Source organism: Nematostella vectensis, chromosome 8 (genome assembly GCF_932526225.1).
Source record: "Nematostella vectensis chromosome 8, jaNemVect1.1, whole genome shotgun sequence".
Classification (NCBI taxonomy): domain Eukaryota; kingdom Metazoa; phylum Cnidaria; class Anthozoa; order Actiniaria; family Edwardsiidae; genus Nematostella; species Nematostella vectensis.
The window spans coordinates 14,067,231-14,088,124 of NC_064041.1; the positions used below are offsets into that span (position 1 = coordinate 14,067,231).

The 20,894-nt window shown below is 41.7% G+C and overlaps 2 protein-coding genes and 1 long non-coding RNA gene across 4 annotated transcripts in view; 1 reads left to right on the plus strand and 2 right to left on the minus strand.

The window, feature by feature from the left end:
- The window catches only part of LOC5510475, a 14,440-nt gene extending 9,704 nt beyond the window's left edge, over positions 1-4,736 (minus strand). Inside the window, exons 1-4 of the mRNA XM_048731800.1 lie at positions 4,524-4,736; positions 4,355-4,439; positions 3,875-3,956; positions 2,401-2,631 (exon numbers count right to left, since the gene is read on the minus strand). Of these exons, the coding sequence (XP_048587757.1) occupies positions 2,401-2,631; positions 3,875-3,956; positions 4,355-4,439; positions 4,524-4,570 (445 nt within the window). The 5' untranslated portion in view covers positions 4,571-4,736. The remainder of the gene's footprint in view (positions 1-2,400; positions 2,632-3,874; positions 3,957-4,354; positions 4,440-4,523) is intronic.
- Positions 4,737-6,218: 1,482 nt separating this feature from the next.
- On the plus strand, positions 6,219-20,660 carry LOC5510466. Of its 2 annotated transcripts, none has more exons than XM_032379666.2 (3): positions 6,219-6,338; positions 14,100-15,861; positions 17,819-20,660. In XM_032379666.2, exons 2-3 carry the CDS (start codon positions 14,926-14,928, stop codon positions 19,502-19,504), a joined length of 2,622 nt encoding a protein of 873 aa, XP_032235557.2. In that variant the 5' UTR covers positions 6,219-6,338; positions 14,100-14,925; the 3' UTR covers positions 19,505-20,660. The 2 variants fall into 2 exon arrangements, with proteins under 2 accessions (XP_032235557.2, XP_032235556.2); XM_032379665.2 differs by lacking the exon at positions 6,219-6,338 and adding an exon at positions 13,136-13,410.
- Positions 8,559-12,489, minus strand: LOC125570290. The gene is made up of 2 exons (XR_007312646.1): positions 12,351-12,489; positions 8,559-8,779 (listed from the first exon to the last, which is right to left on the minus strand). It is a non-coding gene; the product is annotated as an uncharacterized LOC125570290 (long non-coding RNA).
- Positions 20,661-20,894: the final 234 nt, after the last annotated feature.

Here is a 20,894-nt window from a genome sequence, read left to right on the forward strand (position 1 = left end):
GTTGGTTTCTCTATGTACCAATAAGGCTGTCCCTCGCGTGCACCCCACCTCGTTTTGTTAGTTTCTCTATGTACCAATAAGGCTGTCCCTCGCGTGCACCCCACCTCGTTTTGTTAGTTTCTCTATGTACCAATAAGGCTGTCCCTCGCGTGCACCCCACCTCGTTTTGTTGGTTTCTCTATGTACCAATAAGGCTGTCCCTCGCGTGCACCCCACCTCGTTTTGTTGGTTTCTCTATGTACCAATAAGGCTGTCCCTCGCGTGCACCCCACCTCGTTTTGTTAGTTTCTCTATGTACCAATAAGGCTGTCCCTCGCGTGCACCCCACCTCGTTTTGTTGGTTTCTCTATGTACCAATAAGGCTGTCCCTCGCGTGCACCCCACCTCGTTTTGTTGGTTTCTCTGTGTAGCAATAAGGATGTCCCTCGCGTGCACCCTACCTCGTTTTGTTGGTTTCTCTATGTACCAATAAGGCTGTCCCTCGCGTGCACCCCACCTCGTTTTGTTAGTTTCTCTATGTACCAATAAGGCTGTCCCTCGCGTGCACCCCACCTCGTTTTGTTGGTTTCTCTATGTACCAATAAGGCTGTCCCCCTCGTGCACCCCACCTCGTTTTGTTGGTTTCTCTATGTACCAATAAGGCTGTCCCCCTCGTGCACCCCACCTCGTTTTGTTAGTTTCTCTATGTACCAATAAGGCTGTCCCTCGCGTGCACCCTACCTCGTTTTGTTGGTTTCTCTATGTACCAATAAGGCTGTCCCTAGCGTGCACCCCACCTCGTTTTGTTGGTTTCTCTTTGTACCAATAAGGCTGTCCCTCGCGTGCACCCCACCTCGTTTTGTTGGTTTCTCTATGTAGCAATAAGGCTGTCCCTCGCGTGCACCCCATCTCGTTTTGTTGGTTTCTCTATGTTCCAATAAGGCTGTCCCTCGCGTGCACCCCACCTCGTTTTGTTGGTTTCTCTATGTAGCAATAAGGCAGTCCCTCGCGTGCACCCCACCTCGTTTTGTTGGTTTCTCTGTGTAGCAATAAGGCTGTCCCTCGCGTGCACCCTACCTCGTTTTGTTGGTTTCTCTATGTACCAATAAGGCAGTCCCTCGCGTGCACCCCACCTCGTTTTGTTGGTTTCTCTATGTAGCAATAAGGCTGTCCCTCTCGTGCACCCTACCTCGTTTTGTTGGTTTCTCTATGTACCAATAAGGCTGTCCCTCGCGTGCACCCTACCTCGTTTTGTTGGTTTCTCTATGTACCAATAAGGCTGTCCCTCGCGTGCACCCCACCTCGTTTTGTTGGTTTCTCTATGTTCCAATAAGGCTGTCCCTCGCGTGCACCCTACCTCGTTTTGTTGGTTTCTCTATGTAGCAATAAGGCAGTTCCTCGCGTGCACCCTACCTCGTTTTGTTGGTTTCTCTATGTACCAATAAGGCTGTCCCTCGCGTGCACCCCACCTCGTTTTGTTGGTTTCTCTATGTACCAATAAGGCTGTCCCTCGCGTGCACCCTACCTCGTTTTGTTGGTTTCTCTATGTACCAATAAGGCTGTCCCTCGCGTGCACCCCACCTCGTTTTGTTGGTTTTTCTATGTACCAATAAGGCTGTCCCTCGCGTGCACCCTACCTCGTTTTGTTGGTTTCTCTATGTAGCAATAAGGCAGTTCCTCGCGTGCACCCTACCTCGTTTTGTTGGTTTCTCTATGTACCAATAAGGCTGTCCCTCGCGTGCACCCTACCTCGTTTTGTTGGTTTCTCTATGTACCAATAAGGCAGTTCCTCGCGTGCACCCTACCTCGTTTTGTTGGTTTCTCTATGTACCAATAAGGCTGTCCCTCGCGTGCACCCTACCTCGTTTTGTTGGTTTCTCTATGTACCAATAAGGCTGTCCCTCGCGTGCACCCCACCTCGTTTTGTTGGTTTCTCTATGTACCAATAAGGCTGTCCCTCGCGTGCACCCTACCTCGTTTTGTTGGTTTCTCTATGTAGCAATAAGGCAGTTCCTCGCGTGCACCCTACCTCGTTTTGTTAGTTTCTCTATGTACCAATAAGGCTGTCCCTCGCGTGCACCCTACCTCGTTTTGTTGGTTTCTCTATGTACCAATAAGGCTGTCCTTCGCGTGCACCCTACCTCGTTTTGTTGGTTTCTCTATGTACCAATAAGGCTGTCCTTCGCGTGCACCCCACCTCGTTTTGTTGGTTTCTCTATGTACCAATAAGGCTGTCCCTCGCGTGCACCCTACCTCGTTTTGTTGGTTTCTCTATGTACCAATAAGGCTGTCCCTCGCGTGCACCCCACCTCGTTTTGTTGGTTTCTCTATGTACCAATAAGGCTGTCCCTCGCGTGCACCCTACCTCGTTTTGTTGGTTTCTCTATGTACCAATAAGGCTGTCCCTCGCGTGCACCCTACCTCGTTTTGTTGGTTTCTCTATGTACCAATAAGGCTGTCCTTCGCGAGCACGCGCGTTTGCGGCAGTCCGCAGGAGTTTGGGTGGCAGCGGGCGCGGTTTTGTGTAGTCCCCCGGGAGGTGCCCGTGTAGCTTGCGATCAATCAGGTTCGTAAAGTTAGGCCCTCCGATCCGCGTCAGTGTACCGTCTACTTCGTGCTGAAAGCGAATCATCGCCTGTGCCTCCTTGTGATCTAGATGTTTATATATATGATTTATTAGCGGACCTGGGTTGGAGGGGGGCGGGGTTACAAAGAGTCACGTGGGTGTGATGGATGCAAGCCCCCACCCAAACCCAAGGTCTCTAATCGGTGCTTAAATTTGCTTCGGATTTGGAATTGAAGTTCCTTTGAGGATACCAAAATACATAAATGAAATAGTGGTGATGCAAGCCGCCAAAATCACTGAAATTGTTGTGCTTTTTTTATTTTTGTAATAATAAAAATTGCGTTTCGAGGATAGGAGCTCGAGTGTGTGGGAGAACCAGAATGTGTAATATTCCCCTACCCTCCCCGCCCCCTTTATTAATATCAGGTCAAACCTCGCTCTCAGCCATGACGCTTGATCTTGACACTTGTCAATGCTAGTAATACGCGAGCTATGATTGGCCTAGACCCAGACATTCGGATACATCATAACACTTTATACAACAACGCGAGCCTGCTTTTCAATTGCAATATTTTCAATTTAATATAGTCAAAACTGACCTCTTTTATTCATTACTATTTTGAAGGTTTCTTACAAATAGACTGTTTTATCATCAATAAAAACCGATCAAAAGTGCCTGATGGGCATTCTGCCAGCCCTTTGGGCACCCTTCCTCGGGACTCAGGGGGGTTGAGTATTGGACAAAAGAGCTTGTAACTTTATCTAGACACGCTTAAACAATCAGGGCTCTTAAATATGCTATATATACTATATATTCTATGCCACGGTATAATCAAATTAATGCCTGCTTTCCATTAATGCCGTGTTGAAACAGCGGAAATGAGGGGAAAAAAACAAGCTTTTTCAAATGGCATTTGAATCTCAAAGATCATCGAATGTGTAAACTTGGTCATAATGTGGCCAGATATATAGGTCGTGCCCATTGTCTTCCGCCCCTTAAAAAGCACTTTTATAATTACATCTACGAGAAAAATGTAATTAAAGGATTAACGAAAAAAATCGATAAGGCACTCCAGCTTAAAGTAATATCACCCGATAAAAACCTTGTATTCTACTTCTGCCTCTAACAACAATACGTTTTCGTTGATAAGATAAAAAGACTCCAAAAACCCATAACAGCTCATGTCGAGTACACTGACGTAGCCATAGAAACAAAAGAGCTTCATTAAAGGAACTTAGGCAACGAGGTATTCAGAGTATAACGTTTCTTGAGATCAATGATACTCGATAGTTAGATAGGTTGTTATAAATTCCAGGATATGATTTTACCTGTTATCCGTTCATGTCTCATGCGATCTCCGTAAAAATATCGAGTTTTGCCAGTTTGGTCATGCAGCGAAAACGTCGAGACCTGAATAGAAAAACACGGAGAAAACTACTATATCTTTATACATCATATAACAGAACTGTGTTGCAAGGTGTAGCAAAATAGTATAAATTCTGAGGAAGATACACTTAAATGATTTGAAAGTATTTATGAGTAATATAGTACTTAGCTAATTAGTGTATTATCATTCGAAGGGTAAAACAGTTTTAAGATATTTTTGTCTATAGTTATACTGTTAATATATAAACATAATATTCTGATAATATTCTTAGTGTACAACCATATTTCGAAATTTGCAACGATGGATTCTTATGTGATCTTTGGCTTATTTTTTCCTGGACTATAATAACTCCCTGCCCGGTTGAGTACTCTGCGAGAAATGTTCAGACAGTTGTAAACAAACCATATAGCTTTACCCCCACCTTGTGTTTCATTTTCGACCAGTGATCCGTGTTACCAACTTGTTTCTTCTTTATAGCCGGTTCATGGGCAGCCCAGTGTGTCAGGCTGTATAAATATAACACAGTAAATTAGAGTATTTCTACAGTAAATTGTCACCGATAATCGGTTAGCAACGCTTGGCAAACATACAATGGAAGCCTTCCACTCTCGTCTCTCCGTAGCTGAATATCCGTCATGTTCACCTATTTCTCGCTAAAATCCTAACTGGTTTTCGTTTGTAGAAAACCTACATATTTGTTGTTACCAGTAGAGGTTATAGCACTGTCGTTGCTAGTTGAATTAGTGTTGATTGTAACTTTTGTTGTAATTACGAAGCTAGGGGATCATTAATATGCAAAGTAGAGTATTCAAAAATCGGAATGGACTTGAAATGGAATCGGGAATGCAAAGTGTACTAGAACATCAAGGGCAACAAGGCGTTACCTATAACTTGCTTATTTGATCATTTTTGCGAATATCAAAAAAAAAAAAAAAAAAAAAACAAGAAACGATCTAAAGAAATATAGATTGTCTCAAAATTACCAAGATAAATGTGGATAGTAATTTTCGGCGCCCTTACCTATACAATAAATTGGTGGATGTTTCCTTTTTAAATGATATTTGCAGGCAGGATCTGCATTGCAAAGCTTAAAAAAAAATATTTCCCCCTTGTAATGTGGCTGCCAAAGAATATTTAGTCTTTACAATAAAACTCTTGCGAGCTTGTGTAAAAGGTTTTAGCAGTAAATTTTCAAGTAATTTTTAGTGATTTCTTCCCAGCACTTTGACCAGAGACACCATGTCGACGCCTATGGAGTCTAGATGTAACTTGTTAACTCCATGGGAGTCAATCCATCTAGTGACAGGTCCATCAAATGCCAGACATCTCGGGAGCCACGACCCTTGAGCGGGTCGCTATATTGGCCCTTTTCTCATGTCCTTTTTCCCGGGGCAATAAGGCAAAGGGTCATCTCAGAGCACTTCATGTATTTGTTGCCTAAAATTTGCAAAATTGAACAGAAGAGTTTAAACATAAAAATATCCATTAATCTCCAAATCTCCATAAATTTACATCCCACCCATATTTATACATTGGTGCCGCAAACCATTCCCCCCTCCCCCCCCCCTCCCCACCCACCCACCCACGCACGCACTAAACACACAAACACACCAGCAATTCGTGCCCGTATCTCTCTCCCGAAAACCCTAGCCCCGCCCCTAACCTATTCTTTTCTATCAATGTCGCTATTCATCAAAGCAGCTACCGACGCTTACCACACCATTTTATCAAATACTTTGCTTTTTTTCACGTAAAAATAGATTAAGAGATAGCCCTAGAGAGCGCAAGTAATTGCACAGACGGACAATATTAAAAGGCCATTTCTAGGGTCTCGTATTCACACCGCAAAGGGGATATATGTGTCTGATATTGTACAAGGGTCCGTTATTGGGCACGTGAGGGTTTATAATGACATGTTATATGGACAAATAAACACTGCAGTGACCCCAGCCCTTTTCCGATTTTCCTGGAAGAAATACCGACCGCCTTCTCCCCGGGTCATTTTTAGATATTTCCAAATTCTCGAATTTATCTCGTTACCTAAAAGCGCATAAGAAAAATAACGCGCAGAAACACTTTTTGCTATGATTAGGTTAAATCGTTGGTTATTAACTAACTTAGACGCCTCTAGGGTAGATCTTTTGGGCTTCAATTAAGGCTTTTCTACCAAGAGTTCAAACAAATGACACATCGTTCACTGCTGCTCTCGGTATAATAAGACACAATCAGTCGCTCCTGATAAGAACAGGCAGTACTTAGCGCTCAGTGTTATCTACCGTGGTACTCGTGATCGTGTGCATTAGCTGCGAGGTTATAGATTCTTGACTCCTGTGTGCCGAGCAAAGGAAAAATACGGAGTGAACGAGAGAAACTGCCATAGAAAGAAGCTCCCGACGAACCCAAAGGTGAGAGGAGAAGTGCGATGGAGACGCTCCTTAAAATATTAATTCACTTTTCTCATTCACCTTTCAAGGCGCCATGGTATGAGTGCGCACACATGCAAAGTCATGTTTTTTGCGCTCGTTTCCCACTTCCTTCGTATAAAGATATCTCCACAGTACCGGCCACCATGGCAAATAATTGGGCGTGGTTATTAATTAGGGCCCGTGTAGCCCCCTTAAATTCGGGTGTTTTCGCGCAATGCGTAAAGTCGGCATCGACTCGAATTTGCATGCTTATGGACAGTTGTCTAGCTGTACTTTCGTATTCTCGTGTTACAAGAATAAGAATAACGTGGTCTTCAAACTAACTTTAGCACAAAAATCACAAATAATCTAAGTACTCATACAAGCGGACTCCCGACTGTGTTTTCTACCTTATCATCAGACACTTTGACGCTCTATATTTTAATGTACAACTCGTTGTGAAGAGCACGCTGGCAGCACTAAGTGAGAGAAAATGAGTACCCTTAGGAAACCATGGAAATAAAATCCGTTCGTCTGGAAAGGGGGTCGGATATAGACGTTCATCAGAAGATCCTCTTCTAATAGTAACAATAAGAAACGGTTGCCTTTGTGCTAGAAGTATCCAAATCTTACCAAGGTTTCTTGATATGATTCCTTTTCACGACAAAATGCTTAAACATCTTGGAATTTATTTATTGGAAAACAAGGTAATTAGGAACATATCCGGAGATGTGGGTAATTAGTTGTATTATGCTCGTCTGACACTATTTAGAAGAGCTTTTATCATCGGCAATGGCCGTACTCTGATGAGTGGCGCGAAACGATCGTGTCAACCATAGTGCATTATTTAGGATAAGTTCTCGACGCAACCAAAAGTCAAAACAATTATTTGTCTATATAAAATTATTCCTCCATCTAAAAGTAGATTACGCTCGTGACTTTTCTACACTTTCTTTGAATATCAATCAATCAGTGGCTGTCGTCTTTCTGAATGGTAAAAAAAAACCTAGGGTGAGGGCGCGGGAATCCTGTGGTAATCTAAAACGTTTAGTTCTGGGCCTGTGCGCGACTGTTAGATTTCTCTCACTCTTTACTTATTATTTTGCGCATGCGTCCTAGAAGGAATCGGCAATACAGTGCATTCTGGGAAGGGAAAGATGTCTAGTCATACTGACACTATCTATTTCCGGTGAGCTCATAGCTCGCATAAGCCATTACGGTATGTCTGTCACATCCTTGCCTTTGCCTTGCATTTTTCTGTAATCATTATATTATTTTGGTAATTTGCAAACGAGTAAACTGAAACTGAAAAAAAAACCATTCCCACGAATATTTCTACAAAGGCACACTTCAAAAATTATAAATGTTCTTCATATAAAAAAAGGAAGAAAGAAACAAGCAAAAAAAAAAAAAACAAGCTCTGAACAAATAGAAAAAACTATCTCTACATTTAGTCTTTTAACACAATACAGATTAGGCAGCTGCACTCTTGAAAGGTGCCGAGATGTCCTGGTGCCGACACTAGAGGGCAAATAAAGCCTTGGAGAAAGACATGGAGCAATGGCGGTGACACATACGGACGAAAACACTCTTGAGCGAAATGCGTTAATGGCGTTTCCGCACACGCTGCTAGTAAGATAACAAATATGAATAGCCTGTGTTCGTCACGATAAAAAACAAAACGAAATTATTGTAAAACCAACATGCCTAACTCCACGAGATAAGCTGTGGATTTCGTTTTAAAGGTATAACTTATATATGTAGAAACGAGCTAAACTACTCTGTTTGATAATCAAAATTGATAGATTATTTAGATGTTGCCGATAGAATACAGATAGGGCGGGGCTTAAGGGCTGTAGCAGGTTGGGGGTAGAGTAAGTAAAGAGAAGAGCGCTAAAAAGGGCCGGGGACGACTGATCGTGACGCCCTCGAACGTCTTTATCACGTGACTCTCTCACGTGAGGCCCTCGAGCGTCCCTATCACGTGACTCTCTCACGTGACGCCCTCGAGCGTCTCTATCACGTGACTCTGTCCGTGCCGAAAAAAAGGGACAACAGCAATGGCGAAGTTCAGCATAATTTCTTATTATCGATAGAGCGAGATTCCACTTAGGCCGTCGAAGCCAAAAGGGCGGAAGAAAAACAGGAAGTTAGCCTGACCAAATGGGCGCGAGCTTCATGGAGAAATGCTGTTCATTTGAATTTCTTTTACTCAATTTGTAAGCTTCGTATTAACCTCGTCACTACGCAATATATAATCAAAAACAACACGTTCGCGAGACTATCATAGCATCATTAGCTTACCTGTTTGAGAAGACTTATCAGTACGCTTTTCTTAAGTCAGAGAATCTGCTTGTTCGTGGTGAGGGTAGCTTTGCATTTCCCCAGGTGTAAAATCATGTCTCTTTACTGTTCATATTGAGGACTGCGAATCTTGTCTTCTAGGATAAAAACGATAATCCGGAAGTCCGTTCTTTTTTACTTGAAGCCCGAAAACCTGTCTCGGACCCACCCGATGAGAAGTGGTTAGCAAAGAATAAAAATCTTAAGCTTTTAAACTCCTTTTTTACGACGTTTGCGACACGTCTCGCCTTGTCACGTTAGTTCAAGAAGCCCGTGCATCGCTTGAGAGCCCCGAATATATGACGACAAACAAACCCCAAGGAGAGTCCAGGCGTCGGCGTATTCAATCAATTATTAGTGGATACGACCTTATATAGACAATCCTCCCCTAAAAAGTTGATAACTAAAATTACACTGTACACCGAGTCTTTAGCCTATCTCATCAGTTAAGGTAATTCCCTTGAATTGCACTGCGCACCCCTTCTGTGCATAGTGGCGCGCGCTGTTTGTTCGAATTTTCCGGTATTAAGTGCGCGCGCGCGCCACAGTTGTACAAGAAAACACAGCAAAAGGCGCGCGTTTTTTACTTAAAACCGCTTTGACAGAAAAACGTCGGTTACCCCCCATTTTTTATTTGCTCAAATAGTTAAATATATACGGAAAAATGAAAGAAGAAAAAAAGTTGGGTTGTAGAAGTTTTGTTATTTCTCTTAAAAGCCGTAAAAATACTTCAAAATGGCGCATTTTACCGTATGAATAGTGGCGAAAACAATGTCTTTTAGTGCGATCTCTTAAAATGTGATTTGTTTTGAACATTAGCTACTACAAGTTATTGTTTAGGAGATCGGATTTTGGCAGCTCGACAAACAGAACTTAATTTTCTAAAGACTATAGGCACTCTTTTTGAAAACTAAGAGTTGTGATTTTTCCTTGCGCGATCAGTAAAAACGCGTCAACTCTACGCCCCTCCGTTGTGAAAACGAGGTCGGTACCCCCATTTTTTATTACATTTTTTGAAAGCCCTTAACTTCAATATTGTTTATGCCAAGTTTTTAAAAATTCTGGGTTGTAGAACTATTTCAAGGGAATTACCTTAAGCACTTTTGTTTTGCGCCTCATGGGCAGATCAGAATTCCTGGATTTAAAAGTGGCTTACTGTTCGGACACCGCGTTAATGAAGCTGCATAATGATGAGGATTGTGACACTAACAAAGTGACGTACCCATGTTGTTCTCACCCGTCACGCAATGCGCGCAGTTGTTCTGACCTGTCACGCAATGCACGCATTTGTTCTGACATGTCACGCAATGTACGCAGTTATTCTGATATGACGCGATGCGCGCAGTTGTTTTGACCTGTCACGCGATGTGTGCATTTGCTCTGACTTGTCACGCGATGTACGCAGTTATTCTAATATGACGCGATGCGCGCAGTTGTTTTGACCTGTCACGCGATGTGTGCATTTGCTCTGACTTGTCACGCGATGTGGGCAGTTGTTCTGACATTCACGTAATGTACGCAGTTATTCTGATATGACGCGATGTGCGCAGTTGTTCTGACATGTCACGCGATGCACGCAGTTATTCTGAAATGACGCGATGTGCGAAGTTGTTCTGAGCTGTCACGCGATGTGCACAGGTGTGAGTTGTGCGCATTAATAACAAAAAAATAAACAAACAATGACAGTAGCAACAATAACAAAGTCGAAAAACAGCAACAAAAATTAGCGACTAAAAATGACAATTTCAATACCACAAGAATTCGTTGGTAGGAGAATAAGAAAAAGGAAAAATATCTAAGAAATAACACCATAAAAATAACATCATAAAAATAACACCATAAAAATAACACCATAAAAATAACACCATAAAAATAACACCATAAAAATAACACCATAAAACGACGAGCGATACAACTGTGGCCCTATGGCTACCAAAACAAAGTTTGAGGAGAGCTGGTCAATTACTAGCAAGAATCGAATAACATTTTTACAAGAAGAATTCCGTCGTGTTTAGTGGGCGCTGAATCGTTTTTTTTTGGCAGTTTAAAGAAGGCCAATCATATTTCATACTCCCGCTCAATGGTGAGACACAAAGCATCCATTTCCATCGGCTAGTTCAAGCAAGTAACCAAGATATTTTTTATATATTTTTTTATTTGTTTCCTTTTAAATAAACCGCTGCATTTTTAATAATAAACAATGACCAATGAGTGATTGGCATTTTTTAACCAGTGAACTTCATGTCAGCAACAGAGTAGTTTTGTTGTATCCTCATTGGTTTTAAATAGTAGCGCTTCACACAACGGTCAAGGTGGTCTCGGTAGCGCGCGTCAGAACTGAAATTGCTGGAAGACATATAGGTGGTGAAATAAAAAAACCGACATAAGAAAAGATTGAATCCACCTGACTTTAGAGCATTAGTTGGGCTAATATTTATGACATCTAGAGGGAAATTAGGTGGCAAATCTCTGTCAGCAGCATTACTTCATCATTCTAATGAAAGAAAGACATTTGGAAAAATAGTTTAGGAGCCCGATCAGCCAAAGTTGTTATTTCCAATTCAATATTGGAAGCCAAATTATGTCAAGAAATCTCAAAGTATTATACTTCATTTATCATTAATTCTATAAAAAGTTATGACAATAGCTTCCTCTTAGCCATAAGGCAAGGGTTATTTCACACGCTAGAGTTGTTAGAATGACATAATTTTGTGTGATCTACGTTCTTTGTGGAGCCTGAAAAGTTACTGCTCCTTATAAGTCCTTATTTCAAAGAAACTGTTGTTGCTGACTTAAGTTGTCGCTGAAGTAAATGCGATTTGTATCTCAGTTCTTCTATGTACTAAGTAAAACATAAATAAAGATAAGGAATGACTATAAAAATCTAACCCGTATAGTTTTGGCGCTGCACTTATTTCTTGGATATTTAAAATTACTCTTTGCAAAATGGACCAACGGAGTTCAGCATTTTCAACTGGTGTAAAGATGAAGTATGTATATAAAGGAACGAAACAGCGTTTGCAGTGAGTTATGTTTTAATGTTTAGATTTCTAAATCTAAAGATGTCAAAAGATAAATGTTGCATTAAGCATACAACGCTTGCTCATTTAAAAAAAAAAAATTAAAAATCGACGCTCATACTGCTTGTTATATATATAAATAAATAAAAAAAACATAGGAAGATGTATATTTTGAGAAAAAAATCATTTTGTGAAAGACTAAAATAGCATTCGGCTTGCTGTGTAAGATATTCTGTGAAATGACATTTAATAGAGTCCTGAGAGACAAAAATAACGCTGTTTATCCATAATCAAAGTTTGTTGATAAACTAATAGGAAAATGCGATTCTTATCTTAGTATAGCGTAAACAAAGATACGGTTAAATTTGACAATAACAACTTGTTTTTAGTGTAAGAACGTGTATATTCTTCAGCGAATCACGATAACAAATATAAAAAGGTAAAGGGCAAGACAGTTTTGGTAGTGAGTTATATTTTAATAATAAACATTTTCTGGATCAGGCACACTGGGTAACTTATATGTTCAAAACGCTCACACTTTCGTGTGTACGAAAAAAAAGAAACGCATCTTATATTGCTTGTATGTGTTAGTCAGTCACTCAGATCAAGATTATTTATTCATCGCAGCAAGAAGTACATATTGACTTACATTTTATGACAAATCTCCCAACGGGTGAAGAGTACACTCACTAGATTTGGTAAGAGGAAAAGCTTGACATTACTTTACTGTCACATGCGCTGATATGCATTAATGCGCAGCATCTACCATAAGGCATTATTAGGAATGATCTACGCCATTCCGGTCCACCAGTAATTAGACCGCGCAAGGCCCCAAGCACGAAAAAATTAAACTCCAAAACCCCATCTAATTCCGGAAAATATTAACTCATGAGCAGTTTTTCCCGCACTTAAAATTATTCCCTTATCCAAATTTACAATAAAAAAATATATAAACACTGGAAAAGAGGTAGAGCTTGCTTGGTAAATATTTGACGCTATCAAGGGAGCAAAACCAACAGATGCAACTGAAAAACAGTGGTTGTTTTTCTTCCGTGACGGTAAACGTGTTCAGGTGTGTTTGACTTTAGGAGGATTTGTGAACTCTTTGTACGCATTTCCCTCGTAAAAGTCACTTTTGATTTGGATTTTAAATTAAGTCGTTACTTAATATCCTACCTAACACAGTAATTTTTCTCTCCCCTGGAAAAGCTCATTTTAATGTCCTTTTGCCAAAAGTAATGAGAGTATGCATGTGTGGTGTTAAAATTTTAAAGCCTTCTATCTATTAGATTTTTTAACGTCCTGAGTTCAAGACAGTTTTCTTAATTATTTGCAAAACTAATGTCCTGATCCCAGTTTCCTATAATCATTTAAAAACTAATTTTGGAACTACCTTTCGAATTTTGATGATCTTTCTAAGTTTATTCACGAAAACAGAAGTTAGTTGAGTTTGCTACAAATTTGCAAAAATACCTAAATCTGCCAAGGTGTATTTTTAAGACATTAAGCCATTTTATCCTCGTTGGCGCAACAAAACGCGGCTAAAATCTCCTAAATCCAAAAATCTTAACGACAGAAATTCTAACACCCAGCGGAACTCTTTGACGGGGCCAGAACGAAGCAAGCTGATCACCCGGTCATACATTCGTTGTCTACATTAGACAAAGTAACACAAAACGAGATGCTTTTTACCGACTTATCGAGTTAAGGTAATCTCACGGGTCGTGTTCTAAACAGAGAAAGGAGATTTTCGCCCTTAGACTCTAGCCAAGGGGCTCACACAAAGGCACTGTAATAGAAAACCTGACTAATCCAATGAAAGATTGAATTTGCGGTGAAATGTAAGATTTCTGACACGATGCGCCAGACTTGCGGTTTGCAAAGACTCCTATAGACTACTAATTGTGGATTACAACTATTTAATCTATTTAATCCTGCTGTTTACTCCCTCAAACGAGATAAACATTTTCCCTCACAACCATCAAGCCCGCTTTCTACTACAGCCCTCTGCTACTACCATTATGCTGGCAATTGTTACGTGCTTATAGGATTTCTACCTGGTTGAAAGGTGAAAGGGTATACGTTTATTTTAATGCTGGATACTAAAGACGAAAATCCGTCTCTGCTTTTGACTTGATAATGTGATAGCGCGGAAATATATAAATATATTTTTTGGCAGACAATCGATCGTATTCGACGGAGGTTAGCTAGATAAAGTGAAAAAAGCAATTTCGTTCCTTTGTTCCAAATTATTGACTGATAAATTAAACAAATCAAACAAACGTAACGAGCCCTGAATGTACTTTTACTTGTACGTGTTATTACACTTGCACGGAAATTCTCGTTGGTCTCATCAAGATAGTTTAAATTGACAACATTTAAATTTGTTCTGTTGCAGCCTGGTAAAGAGACGTGTTGTTTCGTGGGTAATAGATATCTTGTCTAATCCCAACAGCTCCGATAAAGACTGCAATTGATATCGTGACGTAAGCAAGGTAATTAAAACTGTTTTCTCGTCAGCTCCGGGCAGAGTTGATCGTGAGAAGCGCAGCCTGGTGTACTACGAACGCTCAGAAGCAGATAGCAGACTTAAAGATAAGGGACACGGCAGAGTAATCGTAAGAAAGCATCAGCTGAAACCTTTGTGTTGACAGAGACACAAATGCTCTTTGTGGAAAGAGCGATGATTAATTGACGAAAGTAATTGAATGAAATTGGACCAAAGCGTCGAGGCGTCGCCCCTGAGAACTGAAAAACAGCCAACGACCAGTAAAAGATTGACTTGATTTATACTCTGCGACAGCGCACACGACTGACAAAACACTCATAATATACTCGAGAAGATCTTCAGTGTAAAATCACTTCTATTTAAGCCTGCAGTTACGTCGTCTGGTGCTGAATAGCATTGCGAAACCAAACAAACATTACTCTCTTTTTTAAGACAAAAAGCAGCAAACCACTCCTTGGGGCATACTTGGATCACAAGAAAAAACCTTTAAACTCATCTGTTACGGAGGATTTTAATTGGTGAATTTCATAACAAGCGTTTCTTAAGCACTTAGAAAAAAGACGTTCAATATATACGCAGCACTTAGAATAGCGTTGGAGGAAACTTTTCAAGACTCTTTGAGATTGCATTATCTGGAGTGAGGTGCTAGCTGCGTGAAGAGAATCACTGAAGCGTTTAACGCACGGAGTTCTATTCACAGTAAACGCCCTTCGAAATGGCCGCACTCAAATGGCTTCTGGTGATATTGATCGCAAATAGAACGCTTGCTCAGGGAACTGCAAAGGACACGACGATAATGTGTAAAAGCGGGAATTCGTGCGAGAATCGTTGCGTTGACTACCTCGTGACGGAGGGAGGAAAGACGCCGCCGAAATGCCACTGCGATCCTTACTGCACTATGCTTAACGATTGCTGCGCCGACTACGACCAGCAATGCAGATCGGGAAACGAAACGAATCCGAGAGTAGAACCGGGAAAGATGCAGCCGACAGCGTGGAGGTGCTATCGCTACACAAGCGCTGAAGAGAACCCGGGAATATGGATGAAGGCGAGCTGCCCCGACAGCTATCGTGATAACGACACGCGGGCAAAGTGCGAAGAGGCGGGAGAGAGAGCTGTGACGTCACTTGCCCCAGATCTCCTCCTCAGCGTTCCCACAGTGTACTGCCACGGCAACCCGGGCGAAGATTGCGTGACGTTCCGAAATGTGTATTGTGCGCAGTGTAACGGCGTCACAAATCCCAGCTTCTGGAAGATCACGTGGAAGTGTGACTTTAAACCGCCGGATAGCTACAACCAAACGGAAAAGATCGACTTCCTGATTAAATACTGCAAAGACTTTCGACTCAAACCACGTGAGCAGGCTCCCTTTCGTCGCTACTGCTATAACGTGACGTCAGAGTGTAGCCATGACAACATCGACAGCGCGGCGGAGAGCGCATGCGTAAATGGTTCTGTGGGCTTGGTGTATGATAAGAGCACCAATCAGGAGTATAGGAACTTTCACTGTCTCTTGTGTAACGGGGGCGACCGCGGTGATATCCAGTGCGGACCACGCAGTACCTCAGACGATGTGTTCAATCCAAAGTCCTTTGAGATTCTCCTCCAGTTTGCAATATCGCCTTGGGGGCCCAAGAAGACCAGCGTTCAGGTACGGCAGATGGTGGAGGGAGGCGGGAAGATAGCTGGGGGAAATTAAAAAGGGTGCTAGGAGAAAGGGAGGCGGAGAAAGATAGATACGATTATGGAAAGGTGGGAGGAAGAGGGAAACGCGGAAAGGGTAACGGGAAAATGAAAAGGTGGCAAGAAGTAAAGCGTAGGGAGCTAAGAAAAAGAGCGTTTGGGGAAGAACGTTTGCTAAGGGAAGGAAAACTGGATGTTTGGCGAGAGAAGAGGGAGGGGCCTAGATAATGTCGCTAAAGAGGAAGACAAGGAGTAGGAGTAGCCAAATTCCAACCTTTGCTCTCATTTTATAAACATAACATTGATATAATCTACGAGGGTTCGTTAGGCTGGAAAATAATACCTAAGTTATCTACGTTGTCTAGGTAACGGTTTACGCATACAGTAAAAAAATATATACATATAAGAGTTTTGGGTACTGAAGGTACTGAAAACAAATGAAGTGCAGTAACGAAAGTGAAGTAACCAAAATTTGAAATAAAATAGCTGGATAAAATTAGACACCCTATTTAATACCAACACGGGCTGATGAATATGAGATGTACTGCGGTTATGCATGGCCATTGTTCCATGCTATTAACTAAAGACAAGTGTATGTTATTTTGCTCAGATAGTGTTATATGAATCGGGGATGTATACGGCGCGCGAATTTTTCTTTCAGCGCGTAACGGTGGTGAGCGTCAACGATAAACTTAACAACATTTTAAAGCCACAGTCATATTCCTATGTAAGGAAAGGCTGATCTATATTTTAACTGGAAAAACAAACTTGATAGAACGGCACATATCAAAACCTAACGTGTCACGACTTCCCGACTTTTTTTTTGTTAAAAGGTTTATGGTAAATAAAAACACTCTCGGGAGAAAGAAAATGTATTGTAAAATCGAGGTATAGTTGCAAAGAGGTCCTCGAATTTGCGATATAAAGAAAAATCCATTGAAAATATCGTTGTCTTTTGTTTTTCTGTCTTTGTTGATAGTCAGAATCAGTAATATCGTTGTATCGAGGTCAAAATTACGCTTGGGAAAACAAATTTGGTATAAAAAATCGATAATATTGTTGTATCCAATATCGTTAGATCGAGGTAATTTCTTATACATTTTACTGCTTCCGCCGGGAGAAGGCACGCCATCGTAAAATCGAGGTTATCGTAGAATCCGGTATCGTAAAATCCAGGATCCACTGTATTCATTGGAGAAAAAAAAAAATCAAACCTTAACTTCTTTCAATGGTCATCTACTGTAGCTGTCGTATGAGAAAAACGTTTGTTTTATGCCAAAGCAAAAACAAGTAACGATTTACTAAGAAGAGCACAGTAATGGCACACGAGAGGAGTTTCATATTCCATGACTGAAATCTCATGTCTCAGTCCCAGTCTCCCATCTGGAGCGTTGCGTACATGACACAAAGAACAAAGAACGGCTGCGCGGGAAACTAGAAAGTGGCAGATGATCGACACGCCTTTTTTTTACAAAACAAAAAGACTGGATACCGGGAAAGGCTGTTCCCTAGCGAATTGCTTAACCTTCCGTGTAGAAAAGAGCTATTAAAATGTATCAAACACGTTCCCAGGTTTCTCGCGTTTTTTACATTTGTTTTATTATTTTGACAGTTGTTTCCCGAAATTTGAGCCTTGATAACTCGGGATTTCCGGTAATAGCTGATTGAAGATGTTTCTGTTAAGTGTTCTTATCCGTTTCGAGTGTCGGTAGCTTGAGCTCACAATAACTCAAACTATCATTTGATTCTCCACAGAAGATCAGCAATTTTACACAGCAAAGTTAAATCCGCTTTGCGTTAAAATAAGTATTTGGCTTGATGGTTATGAGAGAAAGGCACGACCAGGGAAGTTAAATCAAACCAAAGGAAATAGAAACAGTGTTTTACCATTGGATTAATATATGTGCTTTTTATTTTGTCACCAGGATTTCCCCATGACGCCGTCCTGCAAAAACGGCAAGGTATACGACGTTTCTTTAGAGGAGTGCCGCAGCGCTTCTCACTTGGACCCCCGGCAATCTATCGTGGACAAATTTCGCTTTAAATTATGGATGGATGGCAGCTCACGTAATCGATCGTTAGATCTTGGTCTATTCCGAGATGCCATGGTTAAGAACTTTCGGATATCGAGCAAAAGTATCGAAATAGTTTCCTGGAACTTCGAGGAATGGTCAATTGCAGTGGTGTTCGATGTTAGTGCCGTGAACAACTCTAAGAATGGTACAAGTCTAAAAAAAAGTCCCCTCTTCCAGTTTCACGAGCCATTTGATTTAAGAATTGGTAACACGACATGGCGAGTGTTCAAGATTACCCATCGACTGATGGCGTGCACAAGCCCCGAGGTATACCCCCCTGGCCAGTACACCATCTCAGGCCGGAATGTCACATTGACTGGAATCAATGGTAACAAGACGGCTGATATCGAGCAGGTACAGCTACTAACAAGGAACAACAGCGAGCTTGGAATCACGGCGGGATCTTTATTCGTATGCTGGTCATTCTTCGCGTCCGTTTGCCATAAAGACCAGATCTTGCTTGGTCTTGAGCTGACTGACTATAAGCTTTACGCTAATGGCACACTGCTGTTCAAGGCATCGGGGGTGATGTATAGCACGGGGGAGTACGATATTCACGGAACCATAGCCTGGGTTTGCACTAATTATACAGAGCAGAACACACGTAAAGCGACTACGAACCACAAAGAGAGTACTACTGACCCTGTGCTCTGGTACTTCACGGTCTGCGGTTTGCCGGTGTCAATCATATGCATTGCGTTTCTCCTGGCAACGTATGTCATATTCAAGGAGCTGCACACGCTTCCGGGGAAGAATCTGATGAGCTTGTGCGCATCGCTTGGTCTTTCCCAATTCTTCTGGCTGCTGGCATCCGGCGAGACGTCGCACCCCATGTTCTGCCACGTGTCCGCCATGATTTTGCAGTATCTGTTCCTAGTGACATTCACTTGTATGTCCGTCATCGCGTACGATACGCGCCGTGCATTCCCGCAACACCAGGCACCAATCGCTCACAACACCTTTCCGTCAGCCAGCAATCTACGCCTACTCTGCTACCTCGCCTTCGCGTGGGGACTACCACTGGCCTATGTCCTTCTCTGCGTTATCCTTGACAACGTTGACATCGTTGCTATTGGATACGGCAATTCATTCAACTGCTGGTTGTCAAATCCCACAGAAGAGATGATCTTCTTCGGCGTCCCTGTCACGGTGTCGTTGCTGTTCAATCTCGGTGCATTTGTGCGTACCGTGAGAGCCATACGCTCCACTAAGAAGGGCTCTCAGCGTCTCTCCAAACACTCCGGGAACCAAGCCGACGAGGTGAAAATCTACTTTCGGTTGCTAACCCTAATGGGATTCACGTGGTTCTTCGGTCTTGGCGCCAACCTGATCCACCCCTACCTCAGGTACCCATTTGTGATCCTTACCTCCCTCCACGGGGTATACCTCGCCCTCGCCTTCGCCTTTAAGCCACACGTGTTCAAGCTATACAGGGATAAACTGGATAGTCTACACGTGGTCACGAGCAAGAAAAATACCGTCAGTTTTGTGGAGTCGAACAGCGTACAGTCTGGAGGCGTGGAATCCGTGCTTTGAACATGTCGTCTCGAACTGTCCATCCCGTAACTAAACCCTTGTTAAACACATCTGCACTAGCATGTTGACACCGATAGCGCCGAGCCATTGCTGTGATCAAGTGTTCCAGAACTTACGTGAATCACGTGAACTTATACCTGTATATAGTGTGTATAGTGTTACCCATTTGATGTTTATGTGGTCCTTATCTTCAAGGGCAAATAAGTTTGGCGTCCGTTCTGTGATCAAGTCTTCTCGAGCCCATCAATAAACATCCGTGACTTGTATACTAAAACAAATTGGTCTACAAATAGCGTGACAACCCCTGCCTTTCTTGAGTGATCGAACACTAGCGTAGAAGTGTAAAAATCATTCAGTGATCAAGTCTTCTGCGACTTTCCCTCAAGTGACCTGTCAGCCTTTTTTTGAAAACTGGCAATAGGCTAAGGGCTCTAGGATACGTGAGTGATAATTCTGTATTGTTTGATGGAGGTTTTAGCCTAGAAGAGATTCATAGAGACAAACACGATCGCTAGCATCGGGATGTAAACATAGCAAACAATACATAACCACCACCAAACTATCATATTGCCTGTAAAAAGACCAATATTATATCTTTACCATTGAGCTGGGAAAAAAAGAAAAAAAAGCATGTAGGGAGATGCAAAGTAGGCCGTTTTTCGAGAAATAGATGGGTGTTAACATTTATAATCACAATTTGTAATCTTTTGGGTCAGTATTCGGGTCGAGCCCTACAAGAATAGATGGGACTTTCATGTAGAGGTTCTGACAAGGGGAAACTATGTCAGTGCATTAAATGTTGGTTTATCTTTCAGGTATACAATATGAGAGGACATGTATTCAGGATATTTAAAGACTTTATTTACACTAGATTTTATGTCATTCAAAGGGTATCCAAACTAATAATCGATTTTCAACGTCCAACAAATAATGTAATTTCTTAGGGAAACTGTTATTGTATTTTCTTTTATTTGAAAGACGTCCCTTGAAGTTAGACATAAAAAAGTCAAGCGTTTCGGTTCTCAGGCGAAAGGATTGAAAATATAGCTAGGGAATATTTAGGGAATAGTTTAGTTGACAATCAAACGAGATTTATGTCAGAGGAACATAATCCCTGCTTTTCCTCTGATAGAAATAAAAAGTCACTTCCTCCATGCTTCTGAGTACAGTATACTTATTAAAATAAATTCATAGATACCATAGCGCTACGATTTATACCCCTTTCTCGTCATTAATAGCCCCGTCACGTAATCACGACCGTGCATAAGCTAGGCAAGCAGTACAACAAATGGTGGAAAAACCTTGCGGTGTTCCTGGCCGGTCTCCTCTACTAACTATGTTCTTACTTAGACGTGCATTAAAATTTCTCTTTCGGTATCGTTTTTTTTTT